The sequence below is a fragment of the Zeugodacus cucurbitae genome, chromosome 4 (genome assembly GCF_028554725.1).
Source record: "Zeugodacus cucurbitae isolate PBARC_wt_2022May chromosome 4, idZeuCucr1.2, whole genome shotgun sequence".
NCBI lineage: Eukaryota > Metazoa > Arthropoda > Insecta > Diptera > Tephritidae > Zeugodacus > Zeugodacus cucurbitae.
Window position 1 is genome coordinate 63,924,496 of NC_071669.1, and position 19,058 is coordinate 63,943,553.

Here is a 19,058-nt window from a genome sequence, read left to right on the forward strand (position 1 = left end):
CGTTTTCACCCGTTCTGAATCGTCGAAACCATTCCTCCGCAGTTCGAAGTGATAGAGTACCATCCCCCAAAACACCGTTAATCTCACGGAACGTTTCTCTAGCGGATTTGCCTTTAACGAAGGAAAACTTTAAAATAGCACGAATTTCGGCGTTAGTGAACTCCATGTTTACAAGTCCAAACTAATCATGTTATGTCAAGACCTTTTAATGATGTATAGTATTGCCAGATACGAGCTCCGTAGCGCTTTATACATTGCCGTGAAATTCAAAAGACAAAAAGGCGGCATATTGGCCAACCAACTTTAGCGTTCAGGCATTCTATAAAATTTCTGTTCCGTGCTGGGAAAAGCCAAATTTAGCAAGATAATCAGCATTTAGACGCTAATAAATAAAAATAATATTCTTTCAAATGCGTCAGTCACTTACTTGTTTGCTTTAGCTATAAATCGTCTTTTCGTTGGAAATCACTGAAATTTAGATTTAATAACCCATAAATCAGGTATGTCTATCTCCGATTACTCGTTCGTATTAATCAATTTAATCTACATTGGCTCAGATTTTACGTGAATATATTTGCGATTAGCTGGAAAGATTACATTAGGGAACTCAAGATTTTCAACGACTATATATAGACGGATATTTTCTTGAAATCCCATTTAGTGTTCTAGAGTGAAGTAGTGAACAATGATTATAAAAGCACTTTTGCTGGTTGTTGTTGTGGCGCTTGCCAGCGCTGAGAAATATGATGGGTAAAAATTGTGAAAATATTTGAATATTATTGAGAAAGTGGACATAGCGAATCCTGTAGTGCGATGGATGTGATATTAAAAAAAACGGTCGTCAAGTTGATAACATAGGATGAAATATTATATAGCTTTCTTGCTACGACTGCGACCCTTTTTCTTCCTATTCATTTAAATAATAATGGATTTCATCCATTGTTGGCTATAATTTAAAAAAAGTCCTGTCAAATACTCTTCAAAATGATGTATGGGAAGTTTTCGAAAATGTTTTTTTTTTATTTCATTTTAGAGCAAGAGAGCAAGAAGGATTGTACAATAAATAACCGTGGTAGTGAAATTTCGTATTCTATTGGACTTAGCTTACTCTGACTGAAGTACATTCTTATACAGATCATAACTAACTTTATACAAAATACTTCCAGGTACAAAGTTTTTGAAGTGACCCCAGCCAACGCTGACCAAATTGAGACGCTTAGCACACTCTCCAAAGATGCGGATCAATTTGATTTCTTCTTATTAAGTCGCATTCCCGGCGAAAGTGCACGTGTACTCATCTCACCCGAGATGGAGCAGTACTTCAAGACAATACTTGAAGAGAAGAATATACGCTATCAACTCGCTGATTCCGATTTTGGTCGCTCTATGACCACTGAAATCTTGGAAAATCGTCTGTTGCGTCAATTGAAACCTTATTCCGGTAGCGGTCGTCTCGGCACTGAGCGTTACTACAGTCACGAAGAGATCAATGCTTACTTGGATGATTTGGCTGCACGTTATCCATCACGTGTGTCACTGAAAGTTGTCGGCAAGACTTACGAGGGTCGCATTCTGAGAACTATTACCATAACAAATGGTGACGGTCGTTTGGGTAAGAATGTTATCTTGATGGATGGTGCTTTCCATGCACGCGAATGGATTTCACCAGCATCGGTGGTTTATGCTATCGGTGAATTGGTTGAGAATTTCGAGGCAAACGCTGAGCTATTGCAAGATTACGATTGGGTTGTGTTGCCTGTGGTCAACGCCGATGGTTATGAGTATTCGCAATTGTCAAGCAGCACACGTTTGTGGCGTAAGACCCGTCAACCGGTGACCATTAGGGGAAAGGAATGCTATGGTACCGATCCAAACCGTAATTTCGACTTCCATTGGTTGGGCAAGGGGTCATCTTCGAATCACTGCTCAAACACCTACGCTGGACCCAGAGCATTTTCGGAACCCGAAGCTGCTGTAGTACGTGACCTCATTCATTCATACAGCGATCGTGGCATTATGTATTTGACCGTTCATTCATATGGTAGCTATGTGCTGTACCCATGGGGATGGACACGGTAAGTAGTTTAAAATATAAATTTGTTGATATAATGGCATTGTAATTATTTTTATTTACAGCGATCTTCCAGATACTGTTGACGATTTGCATGAAGTTGGCATGGCTGGTGCAAATGCTATTAAAGCATACAGTGGTTCCAAATACACTGTTGGCTCATCAACTCGCTTATTGGATGAGGCTGCCGGTGCCAGTGATGACTATGCTTTCCAAGCAGGCTTCCCTATTTCCTTCACCATGGAGTTGCCACGTGGTGGCCGTAATGGTTTCGATCCACCAGCATCTTCTATCGATCGTCTGGTGAAAGAGACTTGGGTTGGCATTCGTGCTATGGGAAAGAAAGTCACTGAGAAGTATTCATTGCCCAAAAGCTTTTATTAGTTAACGATATGAAATTTCTGAAATAATTTTTAATTCTTGTTTCTTCATTAATAAAATTTAAATCTTTTTTAATTATTTTAATTCATAAATTTGTGTTTTTAATTATCGCTATAACTACTCCTACCTATATTATATCTATATTACGAGTCTTGCCCAAGTACTAAATGTATATATGTTAGGAGGAACAAGTAAGATGGAGTGGAAATAATCTCTGTAGCTTTAGTGGCCGAATGATATTAAGATAGGAATCTGTCATTCCAAGTCAATCTTTCTCTTCCTCTTTAGTTTTCTAGAGCAGAGTTCCAAGGAAACAGCGGACTAAGTCTTGTGCGTTTGTCCTGTGTTAGCAAGACAACGCGTTAGGGGTACCGCAGTAAGTTGGAGAAGATATCGTTCGTGAGGCTTCATAATCTCTCGAAGTGTTACGACACTGCATCCGGGATCGTTAAGAACCATAACTGGCCTATGCGTGGCCTGCTGGCCTACCAGTCTAACCTAAGTATTCTTCATATTTTTAAGATCTCCAACTTACTGAGAAAGTGCTGTATTATCAGAATTCTCCGGAGAGAGAACCCTGAAAGGAGCCACCTGAACCAACCAAACTTTAACTAGTTAGTGTTAGTCAAAATCGTATCCAATTAATCGATAAATCTTATCATCCCTAAAGTGAGCTACTCAATTTTATTGTTTACTTTCAATTCAGCAATTTTTTTCACTCAACGCAAATCATTAATTAATTTTTGTTGTTGTATAACACCATGCCCGATTACAAAGTCGTTGTTTACTCTCCTATAGTGACCACAATTCTTCGGCATATTTACTCTACAATAGACTTATCGCTGAAACGAAGTGCTTATCGTCTAATTGGCCACTAAGATAAGATCAAGAATGGTTTGATTAGCAATATGTTTGTGGATTTTTACAATGTTGTGGCGTGTAACTACACAGACTTTATATATACCATATGTCTCAATTGAGCAAAGCTATAAATGGTCTAGAGGTAAATCAAAAGTATTTAATTGTACTGAATAATTAATGATATGAAGTGGCGAGTGTGGACTGGCTGTATTGATAAGGCCAACTACTATGTCTCTATCAGTAGTACGAAATTTCATAGAAAAATTCCAGCACCATAAAACCGTCAATATATTAGCAAATGAGCTAATTGGACGTCAGTCGATCAGTGGAGTTTGGCTGCGAAGGTTGTGATACGAGTAATAATGGCAGTGAAAGTCTTGCGTCTATTGGCGCTCTTATGCGTAGCTTTCGGGTTCGCTGCTGCGGGTTCATATGAAGGGTAAGACGAAGGATTTACCTTTTTTCGGAATTCCATTTATATACTACAAGGACTTATCGCTTATTTGCAGCTATAAACTATACGAAGTTGCGACGGAAACGATTGCTCAAAGGAATGCATTGCACGCGCTCGCCCAGGAGGCTGGCGATAAGTATGATTTCCTCTCTTTGAGTCGTGTGCACACGCAAAAGGCTCGTGTGCTTGTACCGCCCGCGCATGATGAGAGTTTTAGAACGGAGCTACGCAATAAACAAATACAGTTTGAATTGAAAAACCCCAACTTCGGGCGCACCATCCAAGCTGAAGTGCTACAGAACCGTATGTTACGCCAGGCCAAACCTTACAGCGGCACCGGTCGTCTGGGTACCGAACGTTACTATTCTCACGAAGAAATCAATAATTACTTGAACGATTTGGCTGCACGTTATCCCACACGCGTATTCGTACGTGTTGTCGGCAAGTCCTATGAAGGACGTTTACTCCAGACCATTACCATTACAAATGGTGATGGCATTACCGGAAAGAATGTGATCTTCATGGATGGCGCCTTCCACGCACGCGAATGGATCTCACCAGCGACTGTGGTTTATGCCATCGGTGAATTGGTTGAGAATTTCGAAGCGAATGCTGAGTTATTGCAAGATTACGATTGGGTTATAATGCCGGTGGTGAATGCTGATGGCTATGAGTACACACAGTGGTCGAGCGCTACACGTCTATGGCGTAAGACACGTCAGCCAGTGACAGTGAACGGCGTGACTTGCTATGGTACTGATCCAAACCGTAACTTTGGCTTCCACTGGATGGGTAAAGGTGCATCTTCCAATCCTTGCTCAGACATTTATGCTGGTCCGAGTGCGTTCTCCGAACCTGAGACAGCTGTAGTACGTGATGTAATGCACACGCTCCGCGGACGTGGTATTATGTATTTGACAATACACTCATTCGGCTATGCGCTGTTCTATCCATGGGGCTGGGGACCGTAAGTAGAGATCATTTTTTATGAAACACACTCACTTATTTAATAACTATCTTTCGTTACAGTGAGCTACCTGAAACATGGGAGGACCTACATGAAGTGGCTATGGTTGGCGCCGATGCCATACGTGAGTATAGCGGTACCGAATATGAGGTGGGCTCCTCCACAGCACTTTATGGTGAAGCTGCTGGCGCCAGTGATGATTATGCCTTCAGCGATGGCTTTGCTCTATCCTATACTATGGAGTTGCCGGATGGTGGTGATAGCGGTTTCGATCCTCCACCATCGGAAATCGATCGTTTGGTGAAAGAGACTTGGACAGGCATACGAGCCATGGGTAAGCGGGTGACAACCAAGTATCCATCGCCGGTGACCAAAACACTCTCTTAATTATACTCACTCATATAGTAAGCGCTACAAAGCGCTTTCGATAAAATCATGGGAATTTACCGTAATAAAATAACTACTTCGTATTTGCAGAATTCTTATCGGCTATTTTTTGTTTTTGTAATACTAAACTAAATATACTTACATACATATGCTTGTACGTATAGCCAATACGTTTTTTTTCCGATACTCACAATCTTCATAGTGTTAGGGTATATGGCCTTAAACTTCACAGCTATGAGAAGGTTGCTGATAATGTCTGAAAGTAAAGTTAACGACATGCCGAAAATTGTTTTTTTCTTGTTTGTATTTTAAGTTCTCCCTGCTGTGTTTTGCTCTATTATTTGTTCATAGGCAAACATATATTTAAAAATTGCATTAAGCTTTAGCTAATTAAGTAAGGTTATGTTAAATGTAGAACAATTTGAGGAACTGAGGGATACATTGTAGAAACTCGGTAAAGTGAACGACTGTGTGGGCATGTATGGAATTACGATAAGCTGCGGTATATGAAGTGTCTTTCTTTTACGACCGATCTTATGATGATCGGTTGATTCAAAGTCCGATGGAAACCCATACTCGTGTAGAAATTTCCCGAAGCTCTTCCTTACAACAATAAAAGACGATAAAAATCGATTAAAAGTAGAGAACTAGCTAGAACTAGAACAACTAGAAGCCATGGATAAATCACCATTCTCTTTTAGAAAAGTACACCTATCCAGCTTTCAAGAAGATCGAAGAGATTCTGTCCGCAAAATATACATGATGAAAGGACTTTGAACCCATGATTGCGGCTCGTAAAACTTTTGAAGGGAAATAGAATACTGAATAAGAAGAGTAAGATCTCATCCAACTTTTACAATTGTATAGTAGAACGCTAAAATAACAAGGACTTGGAACCTCAATTTACACATTTCGAATAAATAAACAACGCTGAAACTACCGTTTCTTAAGCATACACGTATATATGGCTCGTTATTTCATATTTTAGTTTTCTAGTTTCTATTTTCGATTCTGCAGTTATTGCTGCTTCTAATTTGTACTTCTCAGCAACCTTCTCCGCCATAGCCTTAATGCCGATCCAGGTCTCCGAAACTAGTTCCTCAATTTGCGATTGCGGTGGATCGAAACCGTTACCGGCGGATGGCAACTCCATGGTCATGGAAATGGGTATATTTGCCATGGCCAAAGCATAATCATCACTGCCACCAGCTGCGGCATAAAGCACATTCGTCGAGCTGCCCACGGTGTATTGGGTACTTGTAGCATTTTTAATGGCATCAGCACCGGCACGAGCAATTTCATCCATGTCGCGCCAATTATCGGGAAGAACACTGGAAATATGTTGAATTGTTGTTAGTGTACAAAAATATTTTACTTCACTGTATACTCACGAAGTGTAGCCCCACGGATAGAGCAAGTAGTTGCCGAATGCGTGTAGTGTGAGATAGAATTTCGCGCGACCCGTCAGCGAGTGCATCAAATCGCGTAAGGCTTGCGTCTCTGGCTCTGAGAAAGCTGTAAGGCCCTTAAAAATTTCCGAGCAAGCCGAATTGGAAGTGCCGGCTTCACCCCAATGAAAATCAAAATTACGATTAGCATCCGTACCGATACAACGTCTAGCCACCGGTTTACGCGTTTTACGCCATAGACGTGATGCTGTGTGCGTGTATTCGTAGCCATCGGGGTTGATGAGCGGCACTATCACCCAATCGTAGTTAGTCAATAAATGTGAGTTCTGCTCGTAATTCTCCACCAACTGTTGGATGACATATAGCGCAGCTGCGGGTGCGATCCATTCGCGCGCATGTATACCCGCATCCATTAGTATGACATTCTTATTGGCCACGCCATCGCCATTCGTGATGGTGATCGTGTGTAGCGGCCGCTTTTCATACGAATTGCCGATCGATGTTAGATTAACGCGGCTTGGATAGTTTTTCGCTAACGCTTTCAGATAGGCCGTTATGTCGTTGTAACGCTGATAGCGGTCGAATGAAATGCTGCTAGGCGTCGAAATACGCTGCTTGACGTGGAAAATATTTCGCTTGCGCTCCGATGCAACACTCTTGGCGTAGTTCTCGTTCACTATTGTATAAGCGATTTCGGCCGCCTGTAGTTTTTGCTGGAATTGCAATTGATCTGCTGGTGCTATCAGCACACGTATGGGGTGTCCCAGAATGCGTGGCAGCAAGAAGAAATCATACGCCTCGTTTTGTGCCAAACCTACGAGCGTCTCCTGTTGTACGGTATTCTCTGCTGTGAGCTCGTAGATTTTGTAGCTGTTGTTGTTAGGAAGTACGTGTATATTTTAATAGTGTTGTTGTATGTGAAAACTCTCCATATCGTACTCACCCTTCGTATCTGTCGACTTTGGCTAGCGCGTTGCTGCAACACAAGGCTGCGATTACAACAATTTCGAAGAACATTTCTTACTTTTGTTGTGTTTGCCTTTATTTTCTGTTAACTAAGTTTCTACGAACACAAACGATCAATTAAAATTGTTAACTGTTTTACTTCGCTTTTATAGCGACGTTGCACAAATGCTAGAATCGTGTATACTGCGCATTTACTTAGCACTAAATATGCGAGCACACGTAAAACTCTATAACGTATATTGAATAATATACGCATTTAACTTACGACAATAACTGGGCCCAGTTTTTGTGCTAAAGGAGGGCGCAATAGTTAAAATGTGTCTAGAAAGTCTGCTTTTAAACTCTGCAAACTAATTTCTTTACATTTCACTAATTTTAGAAGACTTCCGCTTAGCTGTCGCACTTCAAAAGTCTTTATTTGACATTCGCACCCACGAACCAACGCCTACTAGTCACATACCAACTGGTACAGCGCTACCAAACAGTATGTTAAGTAATTCACAAGCCTGAATTTTATAATAGCCCTACCAGCGGGTTGCACTGTCTTCGTTATCTCTCAATGTTCTGATATTGTTAATGAGTTGCTCTAATATGTGTTGTGATACCTTCATAAATGCAGTATACTCGTATTTTAGACTTTGACATCGTTATGCGTGTCTCAGCTTTTATCAGTCTTTACATTTTTTTGCTCTAGATAGAATCTGAAGTGGCGGTTATTTGCTAGAAATCGAGAGTCTTTTGTATGAAGTTCAAATCAATTCACTGCTGACATAAATTACATATTTTGTAAGTGTTTACGAGTCGATTAAGATATGCTATTTTTTATAAGATATGGTAATATTATATAGAGCACTTCGATGGAATCCCGAGAAACTCAGTTTATTCCATAAATATTGGAATATACATATGTAATTAAATCAACCAGGCTTAATAACAAGTGTTAAATTAAAGTCAGTTGGTGGCCGATGTGGATGCTACTTCCAGAAGACAATGGAAAATCGCCGGAAATGTTGTTCTCATTGACATGTCCATTCAGATTGTTCGATAATATCAATATGCCCACAAAACTTTAGTTGAGGAATTCGACAATCATGCAGTAATATTGTTAAAACTCAAATGTCCCAGACCTGGAAGCGGATAGAGTGTCGAGCATAGCAAAAGAATCTCGATGAGAAGGTTTTGGGATGTTACTTATTCTAAGTGATGCACTGATAACCGATTTATGTTGACTTTAAGTCAAGGCTGTATTGTGAAGATTAATGGACTTATATGAAGAGACTTTTAAGAATTAGGAAGTGGTCTGTTCACTGTGGAGATTACGATTTCGAAATCCGTTCTGGAGTATCGTCGAGTTATGTGTTTATGAAGCCTCTGCGTTTTAAGTTCAGTTTAAAGAAGAAGATATATAATTTTAAAAGTTTGTAGAGTCTCGTTGGTGAAATATTTGGTAAATGTATGTGATATGGATATTGAGAGAACACTCATCAACGACGAAACAGATTTTATTTGTGAAATATGTGTATTCCTTCAAAACAGTAAGGTATAGTATGATATGTAGATGCGATGATAAAACCTGTCTAGGATGAAATAGACACTATTTCTGGATTTTAGTGCCTCTTTATATGACATTTTTAACTGTTTACAAAACGAAGAGAGATTTCGGAAATTTAACAGTGTTATTTTTATTAACATGATTCCACCATATTTTAATATTATAACAACAACTATGTTTTTACAACTCTCTCTACAGTTTTTTTTTAATACAAAAAATGAATATTTTTAATTAAACGCAACTCTCATTAGAGCATTGTCATTGTTTGCCGAAATTATTTGCATAAAATGTGGGTTAAATGTGTAAGTACTAATTACTGTCATGGCTTGTAAGCTTTACTCTCCCCAATATTCCCACAAACATACACACACGCTCCACGGAGACAAAATTAGCATACGCATACAAAAATAGTTGGCAAGCCTGTCTAAATGCTTTCGTTGTTAGTCAAGTGACAAAAGAACAATAGGCTGGCAAAAATATTATGGAACTTTTTCAACAGTTACGCAAAAAAAAAGTTAAATAACATGAAATAAAAGTTATGAATCAGAGCCAAAGCTGAGAGTTGGTGCATTGTGCTTCAAGTGAGTGTTTTATGTGTTTTTGGATAGGAAAATGAGAAAAATAAACTACTTGAGTACACCTACACATACTTGTGTGTGGGAGTGTATTTGTATTATAATTTTTTTCTTTAATAGGAATAGTAGGGGATATATAAATAATAAAGGATTTAATATATGCCTCTTCCAAAAATTTAGTTTATTTACTCACTCGTTTGTTTGGTCACTAATTAGTAGGATTGTTGAATTTTTAATAATTTGAAAAAGAACAGCAAATTATTAGTCATATTTTGTTAATTATATTTTATTCTGTATTAATTGATATGACAAAAAAATATATTTTAAGGAAATAATTTGAGATATTAGGCTATTGAACTCTATTATCTTATATGCACGGAAGAAATTTGCTAGAATCCTAAAATTACAAAAATTTTTTTGTATTAGATCTCGCTTCCTAGGAAAGGCACTTGGCTAAGTGGTTAGAGAAAATGCTAAAGAAGATAGCAACAAGACGGGCCTGACTTGTTTTCAACACCTTAAAGCATATTTATTACACCTCCTTCATTGCCAAGGGAGTATCATAGACCATTTGAGTAAATAATTTAGAATAATGTAACACTGACCTTGAAAAATATTCGAAAAAAAAATTGTAAGAAGAAATCTGGTCTAAATATCCCGGCTTTATATAAAAGTACCATCAAATTACATAAAAATATAAGAAACAAAGATAGATCCTCAGACTTCTAGTAGGATGATTGTCGTAATGTTAAGGTTATGTCGATATTAATACTGAAAGGGTAACTAATTGGAAATAAAACGGTTTCCATGATAGACGGTTCTATGAAATCGAATAGTTCCGGTTCCTTCTTTCAATGTCGGTCGGAAGAAAATTCTGAAGAATTCACTTAGTACTAACTTGTATATAATATATGTAGACTGGAACAAAATTGTATTTACAAATACAATAATGGTTCAATATCTCAAAGGAGACATTGTTGTTCGTCCACCATCTTTAGAATGCTATGGTTCTTGAAAAAAAGCGAACCAAAATCGAGCTTCGGAACATTTATGAATAAGGAGTATGTCAGGAAATAATGAAATCGCTGCCTGGCTTACCACATGCGTAAGATATTACAGAAGAAATTAAAAAAAACGAGCCAAGGGTTCCCAAATTTTGGTGGAGAATTGTCCTGGTTTTATTCATCTATTATTTTATTATCTGTTTTGGAAAAATATATTCGTGTTTGTGTAAAAGTTTGATATTCTCAGCAGAAAGGCGAAATCTCTTAAAATTGTCTTTCTATAAAATTATAAAAACATAAATGGCAACCCTCCAAAAACAGCAGTTAAAAAACAACAAAACTCCACATGCAACTACTAAAACCAAATGCCAATAACGGCAGCGTATGAAAACTTTTGCGTCAGAAATAAAAAAGAAAATAGAGAGAAATATTAAAACAATAATATGACATAACCAAGCAAAAGAACAAAAGCGTTTGCATTTTACTTTATTTACTATAATACATTTTTTTGGAATAAAAAGTGGAGCAAAACTTCGAATGCTGTTTGCAGTCACGTGCAGTTGAGCGCCATTTGTAAAAAACTTTTGCTCTTTATTACTTTATTTGGTCGGCTGGTTGGTTAGCCTGGTCGATTTGTTGACTGTTTGTTTGACTTACAAGCTGAGCTACGGCGTGCGGGCCGTGGTAAGCCGCCAGCTGACTGGGCTGTCTGTCGAAGCATTTCCCATTTATCTGCTGATCGTCCGTTGAATGCGCTTGCCTTGCCGGCTGTGTTCGGCGTTGCAGCTTTGCACATACTATTTAAAATTTTTTATTTTATGCATTCTTGTTGCTTTTGTCTTTTCAAATTCACTACATTTTCTGCTCATAAATAGTTTTGAAAATAAAGTCAAACAATAAGCCAACAAATGGTAGACGAAACAAAATGCCTTTTGTGCTGGTAATGAAGAGTTGGTTGGACGTGTGGACGTAGCTCATATTTGGGCCCGATTGTTGCTTTGTTCTTTTAAACGCATTTTGAAAGAGCTTTGTTTTTTAAAGAGCCTTTGGATTAAGGTACTTTAATACTAAATTGGCACAAAGCTAATGAAAATGCAAAGTGATTTTAAAGTGCATTTTACTACTAGATATCAATCTTATCCGGGATTGAAGGTTGTCCGGCCAAGAAGGTTTTGTAGTGTATTTGGTGGGATTGGAAGGGAATTATTCACTACGAGCTGCTCCCATATGGCCAGACGCTTAATGCTACCATCTACTGCGAACAAACTAAACCGTTTGAAGCAGGCGAGCGAGCAGAAGCTTCCAGAATTGGCCAACAAGAAGGGTGTAGTGTTCCACTAGGACAGCGCCAGACCACACACTTCGTTGAAGACTCGCCAGAAGCTACGGGAGCTCGGATGGGAGGTTTTATCGCATCCACCATATAGCCCGGACATAGCGCCAAGTGATTACCACCTGTTCCTGTCCATGGCGAACGCCCTGAGTGGTGTAAAATTTAACTCAAAAGAGGCTTGTGAAAAGTGGCTGTCCGAGTTTTTCGCAAATATAGAAGGGTGTATTATGAAGTTGCCGTCTAGATAGAAACATATTATCGAACGAAACGGCGCATATTTGAACTAAATCCGATCACTGTAACACTAATATGATTAAAGACTTTGGAATATCTTAAAGTTCTGAGCCTACCGATTTTTCGTCGAAGAATTGTTGAAGAGGTTTCTTCGAAGAAGGTAGGTATGAAGATGAGAACTTAATCATCTCGTCGGGATAGCAATCTGTTTATAAATATTGATGAAAATTATTGGATTGTGATATATATGTATATAAGGATATATTGGGTTAGGCCAGATAGGCGTTCCTTTTTTTGATTTAAAAAGAACTGCCAAGATCTATCAAAAAAACTCATAAGTGGAGTTTTAAGGCTATTATTTTATAAACAATTGTCTTGTCCCACCTCAAATCAACTATGGTGGTTCCTGATCCAGTTTGCTTTCCAGTTACAACGTAAAAATGTAAAGACCAAAGGTAAAGCAGCTCGAGTTCATTATCGGTAACACTAAAGGTGTTAGCTGTACTTAATTAACTTTTTAACTTACGTCAAAGCCGTTCAGTGCTCACCTTAAATGAGTACCCTTCCTCTACAACTACAGCCATTATGAGAGAAGTTTAATTTTCAATTTTCATTTAACATAAATTAAGGCAATGAAACGGCGAAAATTTCAACAAAACAAAAAACGATGGACGCCAGTTACATAAGACACCGCAACACCAACGACGCAATACCCTTTATCCTTGCTTTGTTCATGGTGAGAGTAGACTTTATTAAGTCACTTCGGGCGCAGCGACAATTAAACGAAGCCAAGAGGCGCGAAACGCTTAAACATACATACACGATTTCAATGCAGTCGTAAAGAAACAATAAAATACCGGTAATTGTTGTTGCTGTTGGTTATTGAGTTGGCATATCTTTGAGATACTTGCCAACAACTAAGCTCTACTCGACTCAGCTCGGCACCGTTCAACCAAGTAAAAAGTAAGATTTTGAATTTGAAGTGCTGCGAGTCGAACGACATACGCACACACACGAAGAGTTCCGAGCTTTTGCCGCCTGGCGGTGGCATGAAGTGAAAAGGATTTTAATTAAAATTCATCTTCACATTTAATGAAATCATGGTTTGCAGGCTTTTTTGCGCTTCTAATTAAGTGCGAAAATCGTTAAATGTAAAATCAAATCGGGCTATTAATTGAAGTCGTCGACTATAGGCATGATATAGAGAGGGTTGAAGAGAAGAGGAGAAGGTGTGGTGAGCCAGTTGAGGAAGTGTCGGTAGTTGAAGCTAAAAGAGGTGGCGCGTTTATGAAGCAATAACGGTAGCAATAACAACAACAACAATGATACTATAAAGCAACAACAATAAAAGTACCGTTAGTGGCAACAATGAATGCAGCAGCAGCGACAGCCACTTGACATAACTAAAATTCTTGCGTTCGAATACATTTCACTCCACACTCTTGTTGTTGTTGCGAGTTGCTGGTTGATTAGTTGCCAAATGGGTTGGTGAGGTTGAAGAACCGTTAGTGCTTTTCGAAAACATTGAATGATGACGGTGTTGATTTGATAGCGGTTTGTTATTTGAGTCTATCGCTACTACCTTCGTATTTATTGGTGTTGTTTTTGTGGTCGTTTGTGTGGTTCGTGGCCTGTGTCGTCGCATGCGTTTGTTGAGTGTCGGTTTCAAGCTGTAAACTGAACTGCCTATTTTGTTTCGCTTTTATGGCGATTGATGCCACTCAAGTGTTTCATGTTGTTGTTGTTGTGTATGCTTTTGTTGGATTTCGGATTACCACAATGCCAATGTGCTTAAATGGCTTTGTATTGAGGTTAAATGCGGCCGGCGGTCGTCGAATGGGCTTGAATTAGTAGTTTCATTGATTTTCGCGGATATGTTTGTTGGAAAATTTCGAAAATCGAATGACAAGGTTTGTTCTCAACCGTTATTTGTGAAATTTTGAGTATATTTATTATAAATATATCGTAGTTGCAATAACGCAAGATCTATCAAAAAATGTAAGATCTATATCTATATTCAAAGGAAGATCTCAAATTTCTTTAAAATTCTGTAAACGTTGCCTACATGTAGGCGTGACTCAAAAAAAGTAAAGAGCAGGAATAAGGTGATGGTTCTAGGAACAGAATATAACTGATTTTGAGTCAATAAATACACAACTTATATACTATATGATTGCTATAATGTTATACATGAGCGAAGTTCAGCTAATCCAGGAAAAAAATTATATGAATATTCTCAAATCTGTATAATTTATTATATCACTTCATTTGACATCAAATTACGTCAGCGGTAAATGAAAAAGATAATTATTTCCGATTTGCTGTGCAATTAAAAATTCACACATTTCAATGTAAATCAATCGACAGCAGCACGTTTAAATTGAAGTCACTGACGTTTTAATGAAAAAAAATTAGCATACATTTATCAAACAGAGGCTAAATATCACACAAGGAAGAGTGCGGTTAAAGTGTACGCAAATCTCTTATGGCATAATTTGATGGATTATTTTAAAATTATTTCAAATTTATCAAATCAAATTAAGTAATGATATTATGACGTGATAATTCTTGAAATTTCATCATTTCTCTTATTCATCTGTCTCAATCAAGAATTTAATTATTTTTTACACATTAATTATTTGTTAACTGATTCATGAATAAGTGAATTTGGTATTGGTTGTATGTACTACAGAGTATTGAGTAATTTATAAAGAAAAGTTCCCGCACTTTACGCACAAAGCGTGTTTAATGAGTTGCCAAGCCCACTTTTATTGCTCCACAATTATTTAAACCGGTTGCTTGCTCTCAAGCGGCGTACATATCATTCTATAGCTCAAGCGGATATATATATTTCGTATATAAAGATCTCTTTTTGCGGTTGTGAGCAACAGACGATTTTAGGTGGTGAAAGAATTGAAATTCCTAAAGTCCCAGTGGATAATATAATTATACAGACATACATACAAAAATATTTAGAAGTGAAACTGAAATCAGCGCAATGAATTTCAAATACCATACATTACTCTTAATTATTCTGCTGCAGTTCATGCTTGGCGCTGTGGCTGATTCAATTGAGGCTGGCGGAACAATCGCAAGAAGGCGGACACCGAAGCTACGTGAGCAACCGAAAGTGAATAGAAATATCGATCATATGCGTGGTTTGGGTTAAATTATTTATAAAATGTTATACACTTGTTTAAAAAATGTTTTCAAATTGAATAAATTATTTTTAAATCTTTTTATAAATTTTTAATATATTTAAAAAATTTTTTAATATTAATATAAACTATATATTTACAAGCTGAAAAAAAATTTAGTGCATATAGAATATATAGTTTAATGCCGTTATATAATATATACATACCAGAATGCATTTACATATCGTAAGTAAATGTGTTCTTCGTTACAGTATAATCTTTCGTAAACATTCGTATCTGCATTTGCATACCTTGCTTGTTAGTTTGAATTTAAAGTAGGCGTAGTGACAGCAGGCGTTCCTCGCCCGATAGGCTTGCATTCATTAAAATCAAAATATACATATGTATGTACTATTCTCTATATCTAACATTCCTCTGCAATTTGTGATTTCGTTCGTTTCTCCAATGCCTTATAAAAATTGCATATTCATGCATTGCATTTTCTAGAGATACTCGATATTCGAAATGTGTGACAAAAGGTGAAAAATCGTATGAATTAAACTATGAAGAGTCACATGTGAAGTACGAAGGACTTGAATTGAAAAAAAAAGAAAATATCATAAAAAAAATATTAGAATATAATAATCAATCGATGACAAATGAGATGTGGAACAGTTGGGGTTGAAAATATTTTATATCACGTATTGCAAACCATCTGTAATTAAGAAATATAACTATCATATATATCATAGACGAACTGAAAAACTTTCACAATAAATGTAGGCGAAGACTTTTCTTGACGTCACGAACTAATGTAATCTTCTGTCAAACGTCTTGCAAAAAATTTAACGGATTGAAACAGACTTAATTTACTTTTTTATTTAGCCCATGCCTAATAGTTCCAAAGCAAATATTGACCATATGCCTGTTAAGTACAAAATAATAATCATACAATCCTAAAATTAACAAATTAAATACTCAGAATACCTGAGTTATGCTGAACAACTCCATTGCGGAGAAGTTAAGCGGTTGCTCCGTTTGGCGCGTGCCTTTGAGTAGCAGAGAGTATGAGGGACTTGTATAAACGGCACAAGCTCAACAAGCAACTCAAACGGTCGGTGGATTAAAGGATTCGTTTGTGGTGTACGATGAAATCGAACGAGACTTAAATATTTCTATTATTAATAGCATTGTTGATGCAAAAGTGCTTGGTGGCTGTATTGTTTACCAATAAATAATAGAAGAGAGAAGGGATGGTATAGTGTGGGCGGTAAATGATTCTGACTATAATTGCAATTATTATAGAGGCTGGTGTCAAGAATCATAAAGATAAGATGGTAAAAATAATACATAATTGGAGTGAGTCAAGTGAGAGATATACCATTACTCATGAGAGACATTGACACCTTAAAAAAATGTTTCCTAAATGCTGTCTATAACTTTTTGTACAATCTATAGAGGTAAGTGGGAAGGGGAAGCCCAAATTATGAAAGGCACGCGCCAAATTATGAAATCGATATGTATAGATACATATCCACTGTTTATTCTTGAAACTCTCCTATTCGACCACAGATCTGATCGTGATAGCTTTCTTTATAAATTCCTCTCGTCACTCATAAGTGGAGTTGTGCGTTTTATTATGAGGTATCATGACGTAACAGTAAAATAGCTTAGGTAATACAAGGAGTATGTTAGTATTTTTATATATATTAGGTTGACAAATATCTCCCTTCCGCTTTTTTGCTCTTTATTCAATGCTTTATAACTCGAATAACTATACAGTTCTCGCCACCTAGACTTGGAACTCAGTTATAATTGAGAGGAACCTCTCAGAGTTTGTTTTACACCGATCTTAAAAAAATCAGAAATCGATCGAGAAATTTATAAAATGTGTTACAGTGATCGGTTTTAGTTCAAATATGAGCCGTTTCGTTCGATAACCTGTTTCCATCTAGACGACAACTTGATAATACTTCCCTCGTAGAAGCCCCCCTTCTTATTTGCGAAGATCTCGGACAGCCACTTTTCACAAGCCTCTTTTGAGTTCAACTTTACACCATTAATGGCGTTCGCCATGGACAGGAACAGGTGGTAATCACTTGGCGCTATGTCCGGGCTATATGGTGGATGCGATAAGACCTCCCATTCGAGCTCCCGTAGCTTCTGACGAGTCATCAGCGTAGTGTGTGGTCTGGCGTTGTCCTGGTGGAACACTACACCCTTCCCGTTGGCCTGCTTCAGTTGTTCGCAGTAGATGGTAGAATTCAGACCATATGGGAGTAGCTCATAGTGGATGATTCACTTCCAATCCCACCACAGCAAAACTTTCCTGTCCGTCAATCCCGTCTTGGCCACTGTTTGGGACGATTCACTGGCCTTCGACCACTACCGTTTTCGCTTAATATTGTCGTATGTGATCAATTTTTCGTCGCCAGTCACCATCCGTGTTTTCGTATTCGTCGTCACAAGTCTTCCGCCGGCTGGCTTATCCATGTTGTCGTTTTCACCCGCTCTGAATCGAGTACCATCCCCCAAAACACCGTTAATCTCACGGAACGTTTCTCTAGCGGATTTGGTTACACGTCTATAACTGTTGAACGCAATATCCAAACAAATCATGCATATGCTCGTTTTGTAGGTTATGTCAAGACCTTTCAAAGATGTATAGTACATACGAGCTCTGTAGCGCTTTATACATAGCCGCGAAATTCGAAACACAGAAAGGCGAAAGGATACTATTAAAGAAGTTAAGGTACTGGCATAAGATATATGTAATGTTCCTGCTATCCGCAATTTCCTTCAAATCCTATAAACACTTCATGTAAATATATCTGTAGGCTTCAACAGCTCTATGACAGATTTTTTTGTTGTATTAGTTAAATTTTGCAATATATTTCGCCATTCGCCTGCACTCTTTCATGCAGCAATTCATTCATTCATTCATTGTGTTAGATAAAAATAATGAACATAGCAGGATAAAGCTGCAGAATAAACCTGAATGAATATGAAATTATTTGTTTCTGTGTAGATGTGTAATGAAAATGACGATTGATATACTAAAACAAATGTTGCAAGGTTGAATGTTGCATGAATCTTGGCGGTTGCTATACTTTGCCTGCCTGTTGTTGCAACACTTGCTGCTGTTACTGCTACTGCTACCATTATTGCCTTAGTTCACGCCTTTGCCTAGCGTCTCGCTTGATGGCGCAAAATTTATTTTCATCAGCAACAAATTGCAACGGTGTTTTTCTCTTCTTTCTTTACTTCCTTTATGCCGCCGGATGCCGCACCAAAGGCTTACGAAGCGTTTACTGCTACTGCCGTTTGTAAAGTTGTTGGTTACTTTTGAATGTTTTGTTTTTGTTTTTTTTTTACTTTTTGCTTGTTTTTGTTGGCTGTGTCTTCGTTTTCGCACGCTTCCGACAGTTAAATTAAAGTGTTGACTGCAATGTTTTTGTGCGTCTTTCGCATTTGCATTGCTATGTTTATCTCTAGTGAGAATGGTGAGCTGGCATACTGGCGTACGAAGACAATAAAGCGTTAACAATAATAGCAACACACTGTAGTGTGCATAACGGTTATAAGCTATAGGCAGCCAGCGCCTGTAAAAACAATCGCTTGTAAGCCGCAGAAACAAATTTGAATTTGTGTCTACTATTTGCTTGTGCGCCCAAAAGTATGTGAAGTGGTTTTTCGCTTTTTTTAGTGTATAGGTGTTAGTGTGTCA

At 37.8% G+C, this 19,058-nt stretch overlaps 3 protein-coding genes across 3 annotated transcripts; 2 read left to right on the forward strand and 1 right to left on the reverse strand.

Moving 5' to 3' along the window:
* Window positions 1–420: 420 nt before the first annotated feature.
* On the forward strand, window positions 421–2,544 carry LOC105211116 (carboxypeptidase B). The gene is made up of 3 exons (XM_011182413.3): window positions 421–750; window positions 1,167–2,075; window positions 2,137–2,544. The coding sequence occupies exons 1-3, from the start codon at window positions 686–688 to the stop codon at window positions 2,453–2,455; spliced, it is 1,293 nt and encodes a 430-aa protein (XP_011180715.2). The 5' UTR covers window positions 421–685; the 3' UTR covers window positions 2,456–2,544.
* A 1,047-nt stretch (window positions 2,545–3,591) lies between these two features.
* Window positions 3,592–5,213, forward strand: LOC105211115 (carboxypeptidase B). The gene is made up of 3 exons (XM_011182412.3): window positions 3,592–3,752; window positions 3,823–4,734; window positions 4,797–5,213. Exons 1-3 carry the CDS (start codon window positions 3,676–3,678, stop codon window positions 5,119–5,121), a joined length of 1,314 nt encoding a protein of 437 aa, XP_011180714.2. The 5' UTR covers window positions 3,592–3,675; the 3' UTR covers window positions 5,122–5,213.
* An 845-nt stretch (window positions 5,214–6,058) lies between these two features.
* Window positions 6,059–7,660, reverse strand: LOC105211119 (carboxypeptidase B). The gene is made up of 3 exons (XM_011182415.3): window positions 7,474–7,660; window positions 6,513–7,400; window positions 6,059–6,452 (listed from the first exon to the last, which is right to left on the reverse strand). Exons 1-3 carry the CDS (start codon window positions 7,545–7,547, stop codon window positions 6,068–6,070), a joined length of 1,347 nt encoding a protein of 448 aa, XP_011180717.2. The 5' UTR covers window positions 7,548–7,660; the 3' UTR covers window positions 6,059–6,067.
* Window positions 7,661–19,058: the final 11,398 nt, after the last annotated feature.